This window comes from Manduca sexta, chromosome 9 (genome assembly GCF_014839805.1).
Source record: "Manduca sexta isolate Smith_Timp_Sample1 chromosome 9, JHU_Msex_v1.0, whole genome shotgun sequence".
In the NCBI taxonomy this organism is placed as follows: Eukaryota; Metazoa; Arthropoda; class Insecta; order Lepidoptera; family Sphingidae; genus Manduca; species Manduca sexta.
Window position 1 is genome coordinate 13,030,295 of NC_051123.1, and position 17,783 is coordinate 13,048,077.

The following is a 17,783-nucleotide window of genomic DNA, read 5'->3' on the forward strand; positions in this document are numbered from 1 at the left end:
AGACTCCAGATTCACTGAAAGCTTATTGTTATTTACTTTACAAAAATACATTTAAATTTTTGTTTTACATGAGTATTTTATAATGCTGAAAATGTCAAGTGGATGTATTGAAACATTATAAAAAAGTTTTAACTTTCTTTTATGGCAACATTCATATATATTTTTCAGGGTAGCATACTCTACCCTAAAAAAAAACTACCAAGAACTAAGTACCTACCTAGTGCAAAATTGCAATAACGTGCATTGTTTTTGTAATATTTGAAGCACCACGAGATTATTGTATTCGTATGTACTATGTAGCTAAGTACTACCCAGTGATTCTGTGGTTATTTCTTTTCCAAGAATTAAATGTGAAAAGTGCAAGTATCCAGTAACAAAACTTTACAAATAAGTTTCAATATAAATACTCGTTCTCCATCGAAAAGGTGAGATTTAATATTATTTATCAAGGATACCACGTGATATACGAAAAAGAAATATAACTGATTATAGGATTAAATAGAAAACTTAACGAAACGCTTACTTAGTACAGTTCTCTCAACAGGAAAGTTATTTTATTCATATAAACCATACATCAGTAGTTACACACTTTCATGATGCACTTATAGAATTATGAATACTCGCGCTGAACGGAATCTAAAAATGTTCAAACTATTTTCCAAAACGAAACTTGGAATCGAAGTTATTAGAAAAAAGTGGATTAGTATAGATTTAAATGTGAAAAATTTGAAAAGAAACCTAATAAAACACGGCTTACGGCTGTATTATTAGACTCTATAAGAAAATGTTGCATGATTTAAAAGAGCATCATTAAGAAGTAGGTTCGTTAATCAATCGAATTCTATTACCGAACATACACCTCCCCAAGGCAGTGCAAACCATCCGTCTTTCGCAGCTTAAAAAATGCCATATTCAAATGAAATCTGATAGAATGTGGTTCCTTGTTCTACGTTAAAATCACGCCATAATACTTGACTGATTTGTTGACTTCAATACATGACTCACTTGGTAATTTTTACAATACGTAGTATGGTAGTCTAGACTGTCACAAAACAGCCTCTTTTCGTCGGACGATATTGTCTTGAAAGTACTTGCTGACAGGTGCAGTGAGATGTTTGGTACTCATGTCAAGATAAAAAACATATTTGAATAGCGTAACTTTAGTTAACAGCAAATCTTCTATCAACAATATTATTATGTATGGAATCATTTAAATGTATTTTTTGTTGCCATGGGGCTGACAAGTCTAAGACACTGAAAGTCTATTAACAAAGAATATATATTTTTTTATTCCTTTGATTGACAAGATGATAAACAGTCCATCCAAGATCTTGAATTACAAAGTATTGTTTGGAGTTCCATTGTGTTCGCCTTCCTAAGATATGAGATGTTAAGTCTCACTATGTCCAGGGCCCTTATTCTGTATGAAAGTGTAGACGCGTAACGCGGCCGTGTCATGTTATCTTCTAGAAATGTGTGTGGAATGGTATTCTGTAAGCCAAATTTCTATAGTCCTAAACATGATGTGTTGTGTTACGTGCTTGTTACACACTATTAAAATAACAAGCGGGATAGAGAATAAGGCCCCAGTAGTAACACTGGCTACAATGTCCTTCAAAATGGAACACAACAGTGACTACACACTACTGCTTGTTGGCAGAAATAGACTTTGGAGTGGTACCTACCCACACAGACTCTCACATATGAGAGACCTACCGAGTCACTCATACAGTTATATACATATTGTTATTTGCTATGATTATTATGATTTTGCTTGCAGTTCAGACCTTGCAATTTTTTCAAGGTAGTCTCATTATGCTCACTACCATGTTAAAAAAGGAGCCTATGCGCTGATAAAGAACAATGCCAGACAGTTGGGCAAATTTCATTAAAATCTGTCCATATTTGTGTATTTATATCTTACATCATCCAAGCATTTTCATAGTCACATTTATAATATAAGCTGGAAGAACAATGACCAATTCCATTGATTTACTCCATGAATCTGCTCAGCCAAGTTGAGTTTGTATCAACAGATTTTCTTATACTAAGCCAGGTTTAGATGTAATGGCAATAGTATATGAATTGACATTCTATGAATAATATCTTTAAATTAAAGTTTATAACAGGTTGCATCCTAAAATAACATTTATCTATTCTGTATCCTCATAATTCTGTACATTGCAATTACATCATTAAATTCTTGCACAAGCTTAGTGCCGATTTTTCTAACTAGGTGGCGCTAGTGTGTTAGATCATGCTTGAGTTTCAATTATAATATGTATAACATAAACAAACATGAGTAAATCTGTAGGCACAAGCTTTATGTAATATTTTATAATAATATTGAAATAATACAGTATCTGATATAATGATATTAGGTAATAGATACTATGTATTAATATTATTTGTTTTCATTAATACACAAATAATGATGTATTTTTCATTAACTGGCCAAATGAATTACATATTTCCATAAAGTATTTATAAATTTCTTTAATTTGAGGCAGGCAGAGACCATGGGCAACCATGTAATATTATTTGGCAATTAGGATACATTGACCCTTTACTTTGAAATGTAGGTGATAACACTTATCACCATACCACCACTACCATCAGTGCCATATGGCACTCTAGTGTGGTCAACACTTACCAACTACTTCCACCTTCCCCTCATGTATGTTCCACACTCTTACTATCCATCTGCTTCAAATGACTAAGATCTGATGCATGTTTTCTATTCAATTTTATTAACCACATATGTACTATATAAATAATTTTTATGAGCATTGGGCAAGTCAGGGAAAATACTGTTTAACAAGTAATTATACCAAACAATGAAATTAATTAACAATTTTATTGTACATGCTATTGTTAATTACCCCCTTATATTCATGCCACACACAATATCACGCATTTATCCCCAAAGGGGTATGCAGAGGCGCAATTAGGGCACCCACTTTTCGCCAAGTGTGTTCCGTCCCAAGACATGATAGAGGGCGAGCCTATCGTCATGTCGGGCATAAATTCCAGACTCCAGGCTGATACTGCGCAGAATAACTCAAATATCACTTTGCCCGATCCGGAATTCGAACCCAGGACTTCAGAGCGCGGTCGTACCGCGCATGCAGTACAACTACTATGTTAACAACATTATTCATTTCAGCAATTGTCCTGAGCCAAGGTTCGTAATTGGTAAGTGGGTTGCCCTCAGCATGACCCCTTAATTTCAAAGGGTTGCGAGCGCTTAAAGTAGTCACCCTGAAAATCCAGTGAGTTTGTATAAAAGAAAAGCGGCGATAGCCTAGTTGGGTTTGGAACGGACTGCCGAGACGAATGTCCGCAGGTTCAAATCCCAGGTGCATACACCTCTGACTTTTCTAAAAAAATCATGTGTGTATTCTTTGTGAATTTATTGTTCGTTTTAACGAAGGAAAACATCGTGAGGAAACTTGCACATCTGAGAAGTTCTCTATAGGAATTTCGAAGGTGTGTGAAGTCTACCAATCCGCACTAGGCCAGCATGGTGGACTAAGGCCTAATCCCTCTCAGTAGTAGAGGAGGCATGGGCCTCCTCTACTACTGAGAGGGATTAGGGATAGCTCAGCAGTGGGCAAGTATATAATGCAGGGCTGATATTATTATTGTATAAGTTGACTTAGTCAGGCTAACAAACATGTCGTGTTCAAAAAATATATATATCCATATCATTATAAATATCATGCATGGTGACATTTGATATACAGAGGCATTTGGAAATAGCGTTAATAAATGATGAACCCATTTATCTCTTAAACTAAAATTAATATTTTGTTTGAAACTTACACATTTTTATGTAATGTGTTATTTTCCAGATAATAAGTATGTTCTTTAATTAGAAAAGGGAGGTCAAAATGAAACTATATTATGTATTATTGTATTAGGCAGGCACGCACTATACAAATAGATTTACTTATTATGCGAGTAGTTGTAAATAAAAAAAAATACTAATATTTCTTTACAAATAGTCCATGAACTTTCTTAGAATTCAAGCTATCAACCAAACTTTATCAAAATAAATTTAGAGGTGAAAACCTAGAAAAATAAGAGATACGCCGACTTTATAATATTATGGATAAAGCTGATGAAATAGTTTCTTTCTGACATACACTACATTCTGAAACAATTGTTCTGATTCCAGAAATTCTTTTACCGATTAGTGGCTATTTCCTTTTCTATAAGGAAAACTTAACCGCAGATTGGCTTTGTCCAATCATGTTTATAATTTAGAAGCTATTGCAACATTGGCACAAGTTAATTTGATTTAAATTAATGCATTCTTTTCCCAACCTCTACAAATGTGCATACTATTTATAACATATTAGTTGTGAAAAGTTTAAATTTAGTGATAATAACAGCAATACATGTACAATAAAAGTAGAGAAAAGCAAAACATATCAAGAAATATATAGTGCCAATAATGGGAACTCTCATTAAGCTCTTTGCTGCAGTACTAGCATAACTGATACTGCAGCACTGACTCATACTGTATCTAAGATTCATATGTATGTAGTCACTTATAAATTAGCTTAACAAATGCAAAACTTCAAATTGCCACTTACTACTTGAAAATATTTGTTTAATGACCAACATTTTTTCTTTACAAAAATAAAATGGATTTACTTTACATCACACAAATAAAATGAAATGTTTGAATTGAACTGAATGTGTACAGGCGATTTGAGATTTTGAAGTTTTGAAGGCGATTTGTTCAGCTACTTTTGCAGTGTTACCATTCCTTGTAGGCACATATGTCTACAGGAATACGCTGGATTAATACCAAATTGTAAAAAAAAATTGGTGGTTCTAGCATGTAAGTTTTCTAAATTAAAAACACAATGAGTACCTATTATAATGAATTGCAGTTGCGTCACCTTAATCATTTTGCACAAATAAAGCTTATTTAACGTAGTTAATATTTTATAGTGATACACATAATATTTTCTCTCGATATACATGTATATACTCATTGTTTGTGATTGTGTGGCGTGGTTCATTTGTTTTTCTAATTGACAAATTATATATCAAACTTACAATGCAGTTATCAGCTTCATGGTGTAGGGACAAACAGGAAAATATGAATTATGGATAAACGAAAACTTCAGATTTAAGTACTAGTCTGATAATGAAGATTTGTTTTCGGCGAAAAGTGGGTGCTCTAATTGTCTCTCTACCTACCCCTTTGGGAATTAAAAGCCGTATGCATGTTTGTATGTGTTGTACTATCTACAATAATATATAAAGCTAAAGAATTTGTTTGTTAGAATGCCCTAATCTCAAGATATACTGAACCGATTTTTTTAACCCTGATAGGAAACTACATTATTCTTGAGTGATATATGCTATTTTAATCTCGGCAAATTATAAAACAGGACTCATATCCGGGAAAAACATTCTCAATGGGACCGCGAAACCTATAATTAATTTATCTCTAAGTGCACAAATAGATTACTAATATGGAATGGAAATTCTCTATAGACTTTTTTTAAGTCCCCTTATTCATAGACGGATTTATCAATTATTGAGATACAACAATATTAGCCAATCACAACGGTCTACGCACTGCGAAGGCTGCCGTGCCGTCAGCACTGAGAAACAGACTTAATATCACAGCTTTACTCCGTCCTTACATAAAAATGTCTATGAATAAGGGGGAAAGATTATACTATATCATAAATATAAGGATATATTTTAATAAATTAATTTTATTGAGCATTTTGTTAAACAGCTTTTATAACAAGTCAGTAGGTACTAAGATAGTAACGAATATTATCATCAATCTACTATTGACACACATCGCGAATACACAGGAAAATACTTGTTTTATATTTTTAGTTTGATTTACAAATATGATTGTAAAATAAATGTCACAGTAGGATTATTCATATACATAGTATCGGTTAAGCTGGTACTGCAGCAAGGAGCTGAATAAGAAATCCCATTGCTGGCATAATGGATATCATTGTGTTGTATTTCTTTATATATTCTGCTTTTCTCTACTTTTATTGTACATGTACCGTTATTGTTCCAATAATAAATCTTTCTTTCTTATAATATACCTACTTACATTGTGTTGCATTTAAAATTCATGTCACTTTTTTTTTATTTAACAAAAGGCATAGCACAGAACACAATCATTTTAAACAATACTTAAGCACTTAATTACATTAAGACTAGATTGTATTCCTTAAACCTATGCCCTAATTGAAATTATACGACAGAAACGACTCTACAAAAAACAATTAACAATATAAATATCTGCTTATACTTAAGTGAGTTATATAAACAAAAAATGTACGGAAACTAAATTGTACTACCTATAAACTACTTAATTTTTGAATACTATTTAATTCAAGGCAATAGGAAAAAAAAATGCATTATTGAAGTGCGGTAAATCACGGCATAAATGCGGTCGTTTTGGAAGGCTTTCGTAGAGACATGGATCCAACACGTAGAGGCCTCTTTAAAATACATTACTCTAGTTGGGGTTTATACACCTCGCAAGTACTCTCTTTGTCTGTACTTATGGAGAAAAAACAGTCAAGGTAAACGCTTGCAAGGTGCAGGGACTATTGCAGAAAAGATGGGAATTGTACTGGGTCTATGGATGGGATTTAGCTGGTTGCTGGGCTATTGATCGAGACAACGGGACGCCTGCCAAGTAAAATGTCCCCAATTGAAGTTATTATTTATTAAGGTTTCTTCTTCGTTTTTCTAGTTTTGATTATATGACGTTATTATATTTTAATTTGCACCCAACTCTATTGAAGAAAATTCAATAAGGAATATATTAGTACTTTGAAATTTCCAAAAAAACTTAAACTTATTTTTTATATATTCGTAAATCATTTCAATATGAAAAAGTATGGAATATTTTAATGGAAAAAAAATACATTTAAAGAAATATGTAGCTTATTCATATAAATAATTACCTATCTCCTTATCTCTGTGCTACGCAGTGAAATGTATACACCTAAACAAAACATGAAAAAAGCAGCGATAGCCTAGTTGGTTGTGGAAGGGACTGCCGAGACGAATGTCCGCAGGTTCAAAACACAAGGGCACACACCTCTGACTTTTCTAAAAAATGTGTGTGTATTCTTTGTGAATGATCGCTTGCTCTAACGGTGAAAGAAAACATCTTGAGAAAACCTGCATACCTGAGAAGTTCTCTATAAGAATTTTGAGGGTCTGTGAAGTCTACCAATCTGAACTAGGCCAGCGTGGTGGAGTAAGGCCTAATTCCTCTCAGTAGTAGAGAAGGCCCGTGCCCAACAGTGGGACAATATATAATACAGGGCTGATATTATAGGATAATATATAAACAAAACACTGGAAAAGAAGGCTGTCTGTGTATGCATTTTAGTTTCTATTTCACGCTAGATAGTAACATAAATAAGTGTCGCGCTATTTCGCATCATTTAAATACGAATGAGGAAAAATAGCATATCCTAACCACAGACAACCAACCACGGCGTCCCGACGCACGAAATTTATGACGAAACAAGTTGCATCTTGTAAAATGATGTCTAACGAGCTTTAGATCGCGTATTCGCCCGCGTAAAGGAGTTTTCCGGGATAAAAGTCCCGCTAAAAGAGTATCCGATTTAATTATATTTATGGCACACTATTTTGGTCATAGTGGCGTCCACATAAAAGGTAGATATATGCAGTCGCGAACTTTTATTTAGAACTATTTAAGACAAACAATCCTACAGTATATCATCTTTGTCTAACTCCAACGGTTTAGGCAGCGTTCGCCAAGATAGCAATTTTTTTTTTCAACTTCATATGTATAGTTATATTATGAACAAATTACACAAAATCATTATAAATTGTAGCCATATGTTGTTCTGATGTACAACCAATATTAATGTAAAGTTTCTTTCAAATCTGTTCAGTAGTTTTTTTCGTGAAAGAGGAACAAACATACATACAATACATCCATCCACTGAAACTTTCACTACTGAAATATTAGTCTGATTGTTACCACGACATAATTATACACCGTTAAAATGTAAAGTTTCGATGTTTTGTATTAACAATCACAGAAATTACCAGATCATTACGAGATCTCAAAAACGCGACTCGTAAGTCAGTACCGTTTAATTTAGATGTTTGTCATTGATCGATAGACCAATGCGTCAATGTGTTAGTCTCTGAAGCAATTACAATCAAACGACACGGACCATGTCGTATTTTGCCACATACCAAGCACCCAGGACCAACGGACTACCAACAGCTAAAATTTAAAAAAAGTTGTATAATTGTAAAATGTAGCGAGATATTGTAAGTTTGACTTTGCGGATGAACAACACCTCAGTCCCCCCCGTGACCATGAAGGCTGCAAAGTCTTCGAAACGTCGGGAGAAAAATAAAAAACAAAAAACCGCGATAGAATCCGGAAAATTAGTTTAATTTCAATGTCTAACATTGGCTTAAACATAAGAAATCATTACCCAGGACCAAGTTATGAATCACGCTTATCGCATGATAGTAGCGTACATACAATATGACGTACACGGCTGTATATCACAATCTATATGACATTTGTGAAGCAATGAAAAAACTAGCGTCAGAGGCGTAGGAACCAGAACAGTCATTAAAAAAGCACTGCGGTAAGAGCATATAACTGCATTGAGAGCATCGATGTATATGTACTACGTCTTAGATTTGGCGTTCCGAACATTCACTGTGTTCGACTGAATTGAACTGTCATCCATTCAAACTGATATTTCATATTAGTATGGTGTCAATATTGATGCTTGTGGTTGTGTACGGAGTGGCGCTCCTAATATAAAAACGCGAGTCTAAGTGTAAACCTGGATTAGAATAAAAAAATTAATCGAATAAGTAAAATTATTTGTTGTTCAAGTGAATAAATAGGTTATAACAGTGAAGTTTTGGTTACTATTTTAGTTCAGATTTTGAACAAATAGTTTATATGGATGTTCGTGTCTACAGAATATACGTCAATGATCAAGAGTATGTGATTCTACTTCATCAACAAACATTAATCATTGCTTCCTTTCCAGTGTTCAGCGAGCAGCCATGTTTAAACTAGAGAACAGCCCTGATAGCGTTGACCAGGAATTAGACTCGGATCTCTTAGCAGTGGACCCGTCCTAGTGAGTGTTTTTGAGTCTTCCACGTACTTGGTTGCAGGGTTGAACCACGCCCATCTCGGCCTTTTATTATTATTTTCCATTACTGATTATATTTTTTTTTATTATTTATAGAGTTTCCTGTAAGATGTAACTTAAGAATTTCCTCGGATTTATATCTACTTTCTCTAACCGCTAGAGAAAGGTGGGCGACTCGCCCCGTTGTTACCTTATTTAAGACAGCCGTGTGAAGTGACATTTTTCTATTTGATTAGCTTTCAAGGAGGCGTCTAGACGTAGAAACTAAACCAAAACTTTATAGAACAGTGGTTCCCAAAGTTGACTGGACCTCAGTTTACTTGACAATAACTTGCCAATCTAAGACTTAACTTAACTTTTTCTTCTTGGCTCTCAAGAAGAAAAAAGGTGTATAACTTCATGTATGACGGATTGTTGAAATAAGATATAAATTGCTGATGCAAATTGCAATGAGTAGGACGTATTTCTTTCCTACGTTTATTATCGGAGCTTTAGTATCAACTTCAATTTTAGTTACTTTAACATCCTCCATGCCGACATGTTGTTGGCAGTGGTTGGTCGATGTATCGTACTAGTTGTCAGTGCCCACAGAATTATTGCTCGCAACCTATAGTTTTGGTGATCTTGATCTACATGCGTCGAAACGTGTGCGGTGCAGACCTTATAATAATAATGGAATGCTGGTGGAAGGCCGAGGTATGTGCTTGGTTTGAACCCATGATCAATCTCACTGGATTATCTCTGTTCTTTACCGATATGTAATAATGATAATTTTACAGTAACCCGAAAGTCTTGGACGATTTATTTTACAATGAGCCGTGCATCATCGAAAGTTTGTCGGATACGCTGAGTCGCCAGACGTCGTTTCCGGTAAGTGTAACATGCAACATTTTGTGCAACGTACAATAGCGCGCGTCACGCGAGTCATAAATTGCAATAATCGATGTATGGAAGTTTAGGTTTAGACTAGTAAGGTGTTGCTGCAATTTGTGTCGCTAGAATATCCAGATATGATTAGCGGCAATAGTTAAATAATTCTAAACATATGGGACATGTAAGTCCTGCATACTTCTAAATTTGCTGTAGACACCTTGCCGTGGTTGTTTACACAATAAAAATGTTTTCCACAAGTCAGCTGCTGCAAATCTATCTATACATATAATAAAGCAAAGTCCCCAAAAACTGTCTGTATGTGATCGATTTTCTCAAAATCTTCTGAATGGATTTTTATTCGGTTTTTACTGAACGATAGTGCAATTCTTGAGGAATATTTAAGTTAATAGTACATTACGGTTTTATGTAAATTGACTGAAATATGATTAATGTTGCGGTCACGTGGTTGTATTGAGATTGAAAAAAATTGTGACACTGAATTCTACGCCAGCGAAGTTGCGGGCACAGCTAGCATTAGCATAAACCTTTCTTAACAGACGTCATGCTTAGTACAGTGATTATAATCACAGGTTTGTCGTGCAGGTATCGCCGATCGGCCCCCCGGACCGATACCCGTTGAACAATGAGTCGCAGTTCGTCGTGCAAATCAACAGTTCCGAAGTCAAGCGGAAGAAATACCTTGTAAGTATTGTTAATTATGTAAAAAGGTTTTATTAAAGGCATTGTGGCCTCCCTGCACTTGCACAGTGAAGACATGCCCAAAAACATGTCGACCGGCAAGAGATAAATATCCTCAGACAGCCGCCACAGTTATGCTGGCCTGCTTAATTGCTTCTTCATATTCCGCTTTAAGGACTCCAAGTTGTAGGTAGGCGGTACGGCAGAAATACGAGTTACCTTTTGGTTCAAGCCGAGATGGAAGAGTTCACGAAGCTGTGGTTTTGCAAACCAGCACGCGTGGTTCTGTAAGAAAAGGAAGGGATGAGACAAGGATAAAAAAAACTTCAGAGCACTCACCGTGATATAGATGGTAGAACACGCGGAGTTAGCAATGTCTCGGTGCTGCTTTAGTGGCTCCAAACTTTTTGTTACCTTTGTATTGTTTACAATGCGGATAGCCCATCGCTAGAATCCGTCCGAGGCATCGAGCTGGTAGGTATTTGATGGAACTTTCCCAGACGTGCGGACAGTATTCCACACCCAGTTGCGCTTGCGCTTCATATAAATGATAAAGCTGGCCTGGCGTGAAATACCTCCGCACGCTGCTCAGATCAGGGTATGGCACATATTACGCCCTCGATGTGGTTCCTTGGATTCAGATCACAGCGAATATCCATACTTAGGTGTGACAGTTCCGCATTGTAAGTGAAGTACCTTGAAGATTGAGGAGGGGCGAAAACGAGAACTTTTTACATTTGAACACTCACATATCGCTATGAAAATCTACGTGACATTGCAAGGCATTGAGACCTATCAAACGAATATAAATATTCTCCAACCCATAATGTACATTTCAGACTGTACGATCTAGCTGGACCTTTATTCGTGTTCACAAAACATGTTTGTTGGCAGTATTCCCACAAATTGAACCGTATCTACGTGGACATTGAGACTTGTTTCTGCATCGAGTTCAATTGGAACCAGAAGATGTTCACGCACAGCGGGCCGATGTATGTGCGCTCGGTCGTGGTGTTCTCCGACATGGCGCAGGCTCAGAAGAGGGTCGAGGTGTGTGTGCAACATTACCACACGGCGAAGTCTGCCGGTGAGTTAATATAAAGAAAATATATACTTTATGTAAAGACGGACGGCAGACGGTGTATTTCATACGTTGACACGAAATTGTATGTTTTTTTATTATATCAATCGTAACCCACCTCACCCGATCGTAAGTGAAGTTGGGTCCAATAATGTGGACTGCTGAGCGTTGATTACCCAGCGACAGTCGACACAACTATGCCTGATAGAATCTGTATTTAAAAGTAACCAGCCCCCTTAGAGCGACCTAAAACACGCGACTCATAAGTCAATATCATTCAATTTTGATGTTTGTTATTGATCGAGAGACCAATGCGTTGCCATGTTAGTCTCTCAAGCAACACGGAGTCGTGTCGTGTTTTCTTGGTACTTTCTAAATACACAGTTTTCAGCTAACACGTTCACTTCGAGATTTAGTTGTTAAAGTGCGTCGTACCAAGGTATATATTCTCACTGACGCTTTCATCATCATCATCAGCCACATAAAGTCCATTGCTGAACATAGGCCTCTCCCAAAGATTTCCAGTCCTGTCGAAAGCGGCCTGCATCCACTGACGCTTAGCACTTTATAGTGGATCGGTTGATGCTAGCAAGATTTCAGGCAAACCTGACCTGGAAGCGAAGAACGTGCTGCTGTCGGCCCGCTCGGGCACGGACGGCGTGTACTACTGCGGCGTGCCCGAGCGGCCCGACTCCTGGCTGTCGGTGCTGGTGGAGTTCAACAAGACCTCGGACGAGCCATGTCTGCACGCGTACCAGTTTGTCTGCAAGAACTCTTGCTCCACCGGCATCAACCGCCGCTCCATCGAGATCATCTTCACTCTTGAAGACAAGAGGTACGTGCCGTGTGTCAGTCATCAGTATAAATAGCTGAACCAATTCAAAACTTCAAATCGCCTGTTTCTTTGTGAATTATCACCTTTTTTTCGCATTAATAAATAAAAAAAGGATTGACTTAAACGTGTTTTGACGATTTGAAGTTTTAAATTTATATTTTTGTTGATAACTGTACCTAACATTACGCCTTTTCAGAGATTGCCAAATCTGGTCCCACATTCTGCTATGTTACGTCCCATGTATTAGACGGTCGCCTGTTGCCATTCATATGGCGTAATTCCTGCTTTCAGACTGACAATGATCAGAAAAACTTCATATTATACCCAACCAGAAGATCGAACCTTATACCTCGCGGCTCGCTCCCTATAGAATCGTAGGTCGGACTATTATTGGCTAAAAGTATCTGAGAATTTGGGCCTCCACCCCTTCGTACACACAACACGTGGGTGTAATTGTCATGTATTTTTGCAAGTAAATAATTTTACTCTAAACAAGATAAAAAAACTAATTGTTATTTTTTTTTTGTATCATGCACTCTACCTACTTTATACCTTGAACACGTAAGAGCTACAATGGAGTTTCTCGTCCGTTCTTTTCTGTCGGAAACTGCTTCCCGAACTGGCGGTATACTTATGACAAAATATTTAACATTTTATAGATTCAAATTAATGTTATAAATATCTAAGTGTATCTAAGATGTTTTTATTACATAGATACGTTGTCCGAGCTCAATACTGGCAAGACGAAAGTAAGGTAATTGCCCGACTCGACGGCCAATGAACGTGCGGCACTAACGTTGTTGCGTAACTGTCAATGTTCATATATATCCTTTTCTAATGAATATATCCTGCATCTTTTTAATCCTTCTTCAAGCCAATTTGTAATAATATGTACAGGTACGTGACTATAGCAAATAGTGCGTCGTTTTTATGTGCCATTTTGTTAGTGTATTACGCGTCTGTTTGTAAAACGTCATTGAAGTGTATGACGTGCGCGTGTGTTGCGCAGCGGCAAGGTATTCGGCCGGCAGACGGTGGGGGCGCGCGTGTGCGCATGTCCCAACCGCGACCTGAGCAAGGACGAGAAGGACGCGCCCGCCGCCGGCCCGCCGACCAAGAAGCGCCGCTGCGAGCCCGCGCGCGACCCCCCGCACCACGCCGCGCACCACGCCCCGCAACACGCCGCGCAACACGCCGCGCAACACGCCGCGCAACACGCCGCGCACGAACACCTGCCGCTACTGCCCGCGGTGAGTATGAGCATATACACCTGCATATAGTGGGTGGAAATACTCGAGTGATAAAACATTTATCACGAACAGGGACGCATCCGTGCAGAGAAATGGGGGCGTTAAATTAAAAAAAAAAAAAATCACCCTTTAAGTTTTGTTCGACGCGTTTACGTCGGTACAATATCGGCGACATGATGTGAGATTTCGGATAAAATGTAGACCGCTTAATGTTAGGTAATAAGGGTCGCGGAACGTAGTCATAACTAGAGAAATGATCAGCAAAATACCTTTAAGGTCCGCAATAAAAGTGCGTTTATATACCGAGAACAGGTTCCCAAAGAAATACATGCATGATTTTTCAAAACGTTGATATCTTCCTTTCTCTATAGACTTTTAAAACTGATAGTCTGATGAATGTCTTCCATGTAAAGGAAAATATCTGTTAACCATAGTTAACTACACAAAAAAAAAATACTATTACAAACTCATTATTTGCGGTTGGTGCAATAAATGTGTCTAGTTATCGAATGGTAAAGTTAAGTTTGTCAAGTTACATATTATATACTTAGATATATTATCTAAAATTTGATAATAATTGTCATTGTCCTTATGATGTTTGATTGATCTCATACTAAATAGTAAAACCTGTTTTGTTTTTAAATTTTATACATCGTTAAGACTGGTTAATATTATAATAATAAGAAAAAATGTTTTTTAAATAAACCGTCATTAATTAAAATAAATATACACAGTCGTCTATTCCGGAATTAATTCCGAAATTGATTCTGGAATTCCGCAATTGGGTCTCCAATATAGCAAATCCATTCCAATAATCAAAGCCTCCAAATATTGCATGCCTAGTAAACTCATTCATTCAATAGTCATAATATGTCTGAGTTTGAAAAACCCGTAACTCCGGTGTTATCTTTTTAATATAATTTAATACAATACACTTACTATTAACAAAGCTCTTCGATTATTTTTTTTTCCGTATAAGATTAGTAACAGGTCATCGTACAGGTGATTTTGCTTACTGTAAAAGTTAGTTTCCTGTACTTAGTAGTGACCCCACTGCATTTGATGGTATGTTGAGTAGGGTCCAGATGGAATGTTGACTTATGAGAAATGTTTATTTACCAGTCGCCATAAATGCTGGCCTGTTTGGAACCCATACACAGGGTAATCCCAGAACGCGACACTTACGTGGGCAATTTTTTGCCATCTATGATTAAATGCATCGAACTCGGTACGCTGATGCCTTTGGCTCGCATTGCAGGATTTAGCGCTTCGGATGACCAGCCTGTCCCACCTTAAATATTTATATACAAATGACATGTTAAACCCTCGCCTGATAGTCCTCTGAGGCAGTTCTTGTGCGCTCTCTCTCCACACCGAATGCACGCCCATACAATGTGCCCCCACATTTGTCGCGGCCCTAGGCGCTTATCAGTGATACCTTGTGGTTGTAAGTACACATTGAGGCCTATGAGGGACTCGCGAACATTTCCCTTCCTTTTCCGCTCCGCCCATTCTAAGATGGTCCTTTTTCTTCCTTTTTTCCTCTCCCAATTTCCCTGGGCCTTGCAGTGGCTAAGCTGAGAGATTCTAGGTTCCCATTCGCTTTTTCGCCCGGTGTTGACTACGGGTTCAGTATCTATAAAAAGAATATCCTTGTCTAATGGTAAGCGACGTCGCTCCTCGTAAACAGTGCCATAGCGGGTGATCCGCTTGTCACCCCAACATTACATATTAAGGGCCTGATTCACAACTTCTGAGTACACGCTATACGTCACATAAATTGTATAACCTGACCAAATATAAAGGTCACGTTAATCTATGCTCCCAAATAAATGGTAATAAAACGAGTGCCATCTATATTAGCTGTTTAATATGATGTCAAATAAAATTTACTTAAAACTTGTGAAACAGGCCCTAAGCCTCATAATGGCCAATAATTACCCTGGTTATAGGGTACTGGGGGATATAATGGATGGTATAATGCGATCGTTTCCCGCAGCTACCGGTGGTTGACAAACACATCCTGGAGACCGGGCTGTTGATGATCCTCCGCATGACGGAGCAGGCCGCGGCCGACCGGAGCGGCGATCCGCAAGCCGTCGCCAACTGTAAAAAATCTATCGCCGCCTTCGAGAAATATCTCGCGGACATGAAACCGCCGCCATCTTGAATTTATTTGGACCTATTTAAAAATAATTATGAATGTACCCTTTTTTATATAATTTTTACGAAAAAAATTTCTTTTTTTTTATATAATGAATACTTACTACTTACATTTTTTTTTTGTCGAACGTGTTTTTATTTTTGTGAATACCGTTCGCTATAAATTATGGCGGTGTTAGACATTATAAGAGAATTAGTAATGCGCCATTTTATAATAAATGGTATTGTAGTAAGTGTTCTAAATAATGACACATCCATTGTTAGGTTATTGGTTATTATAGTGGTAAATATTAACACAATTATGCCACCCTGTTGGAGCTGGATATACACAGGCTAATCCCGGAACGCGACACACTTACGTGGGTCACTATGGCGGGTTTTAACACCTTGTGTACGGTGGTCGCTATCCGGGCGGATATAAAACATATCCTACCACCAAACTGTCAAACTAATCAACATCTATAACTATGTGCAGTGTTAGTAACACACCACAAAGTTGCGGGCAATTACATAAATAATAATAATGCGTGGATGTATTTTTCAATTCCAAAAGCATGTAAACGTTGACAGGAAAATGTTCTACATCAATTCAGACGTTTTTATATATATTTTGTAGTTATTACACATTCATTTGAGGCTGACTGTACCCATACAAGTTCGTGAATACATTTTGAAGCTCGTTATTGTCGATTCAGATAATTTAAGGTTGTCAATGTTTGCTGTTCTTAGTGCCTTTATGGAATCTAGATTTGGTGCTGTTTAAGCCCACAGTGATATCTGTATATCACATAAAATGTGTAATATTTATATATATAAGCATGTAATATGGATAGTCAGCCACAAAATTAGTCGAACAAATTCAATATTTACTACTTTTTTATACATTCACTCGGAATTAATTTTCTTTACAAAATTAATTCCCTTTGATGTTTATGTTTGTGTAGATAAGAACATAAAAGCTTTAAAATTTATATTTTGGATTTGTATAGCTACTTTTGTGTCTGACTGTACACTAGTAGCTTAAATTTATTGCTATTTTTGTATTTTAGTATAGTTATTTAGCGTTATGTTTGGATCGGCGAAAAGTGAAATTTTCCGAAAGTAAACCCGACACAACTTATAGGTACTACATATACATATTATACATAAATGCAGTCTGCAAATCACTAATGATAATTAAGATTTTATATAAGTAAATTACAAAAGGCAAGCCGGTAAGAATCGGATTATATGGTCTATTATATGGTCCTGACTGCCTCGGTGGCGTAGTTGTATTGCATGTCCGGTACAATAGCGCTCTGAGGTCCTGGGTTCGAATCCCGGGTCGGGCAAAGTGATATTTGGGTTTTTCTGCTCAGTATCAGCCCGGAGTCTGAAATTTGTGCCCGATATGGCGTTAGGCTCGCCCCCTATCACATCATGGGACAGAACATACTTGGCGAAAAGTGGGTGCCCTAGTTGCGCCTCTGCATACCCCTTCGGGGATAAAATGCGTGATGTTATGTATGTATGTATATGGTCCCTTCGACACTGATCTGTATACACGTTTTCGAAATGATCTGATGACCCTTTGTAATCGTTACTAAGATCCAGTAAGAGCTACGGTCACGAACTGTGTACGCTCAAATCATATTCATATGCGTGTACGCACGAGAATAGCAAAACAACGTATAAGGGCGTCATGAATTCTTTTAAAAGTA

At 37.1% G+C, this 17,783-nt stretch overlaps 1 protein-coding gene across 1 annotated transcript; it reads left to right on the forward strand.

Annotated features, from left to right (window-relative positions):
- The first annotated feature begins 181 nt into the window (after positions 1-181).
- LOC115452040 (cellular tumor antigen p53-like) lies at positions 182-16,321 on the forward strand. Its single transcript, XM_030180480.2, has 8 exons — positions 182-425; positions 9,075-9,167; positions 9,962-10,052; positions 10,659-10,757; positions 11,649-11,841; positions 12,436-12,670; positions 13,680-13,920; positions 15,920-16,321. The coding sequence occupies exons 2-8, from the start codon at positions 9,091-9,093 to the stop codon at positions 16,088-16,090; spliced, it is 1,107 nt and encodes a 368-aa protein (XP_030036340.2). The 5' UTR covers positions 182-425; positions 9,075-9,090; the 3' UTR covers positions 16,091-16,321.
- The last annotated feature ends 1,462 nt before the right edge of the window (positions 16,322-17,783 follow it).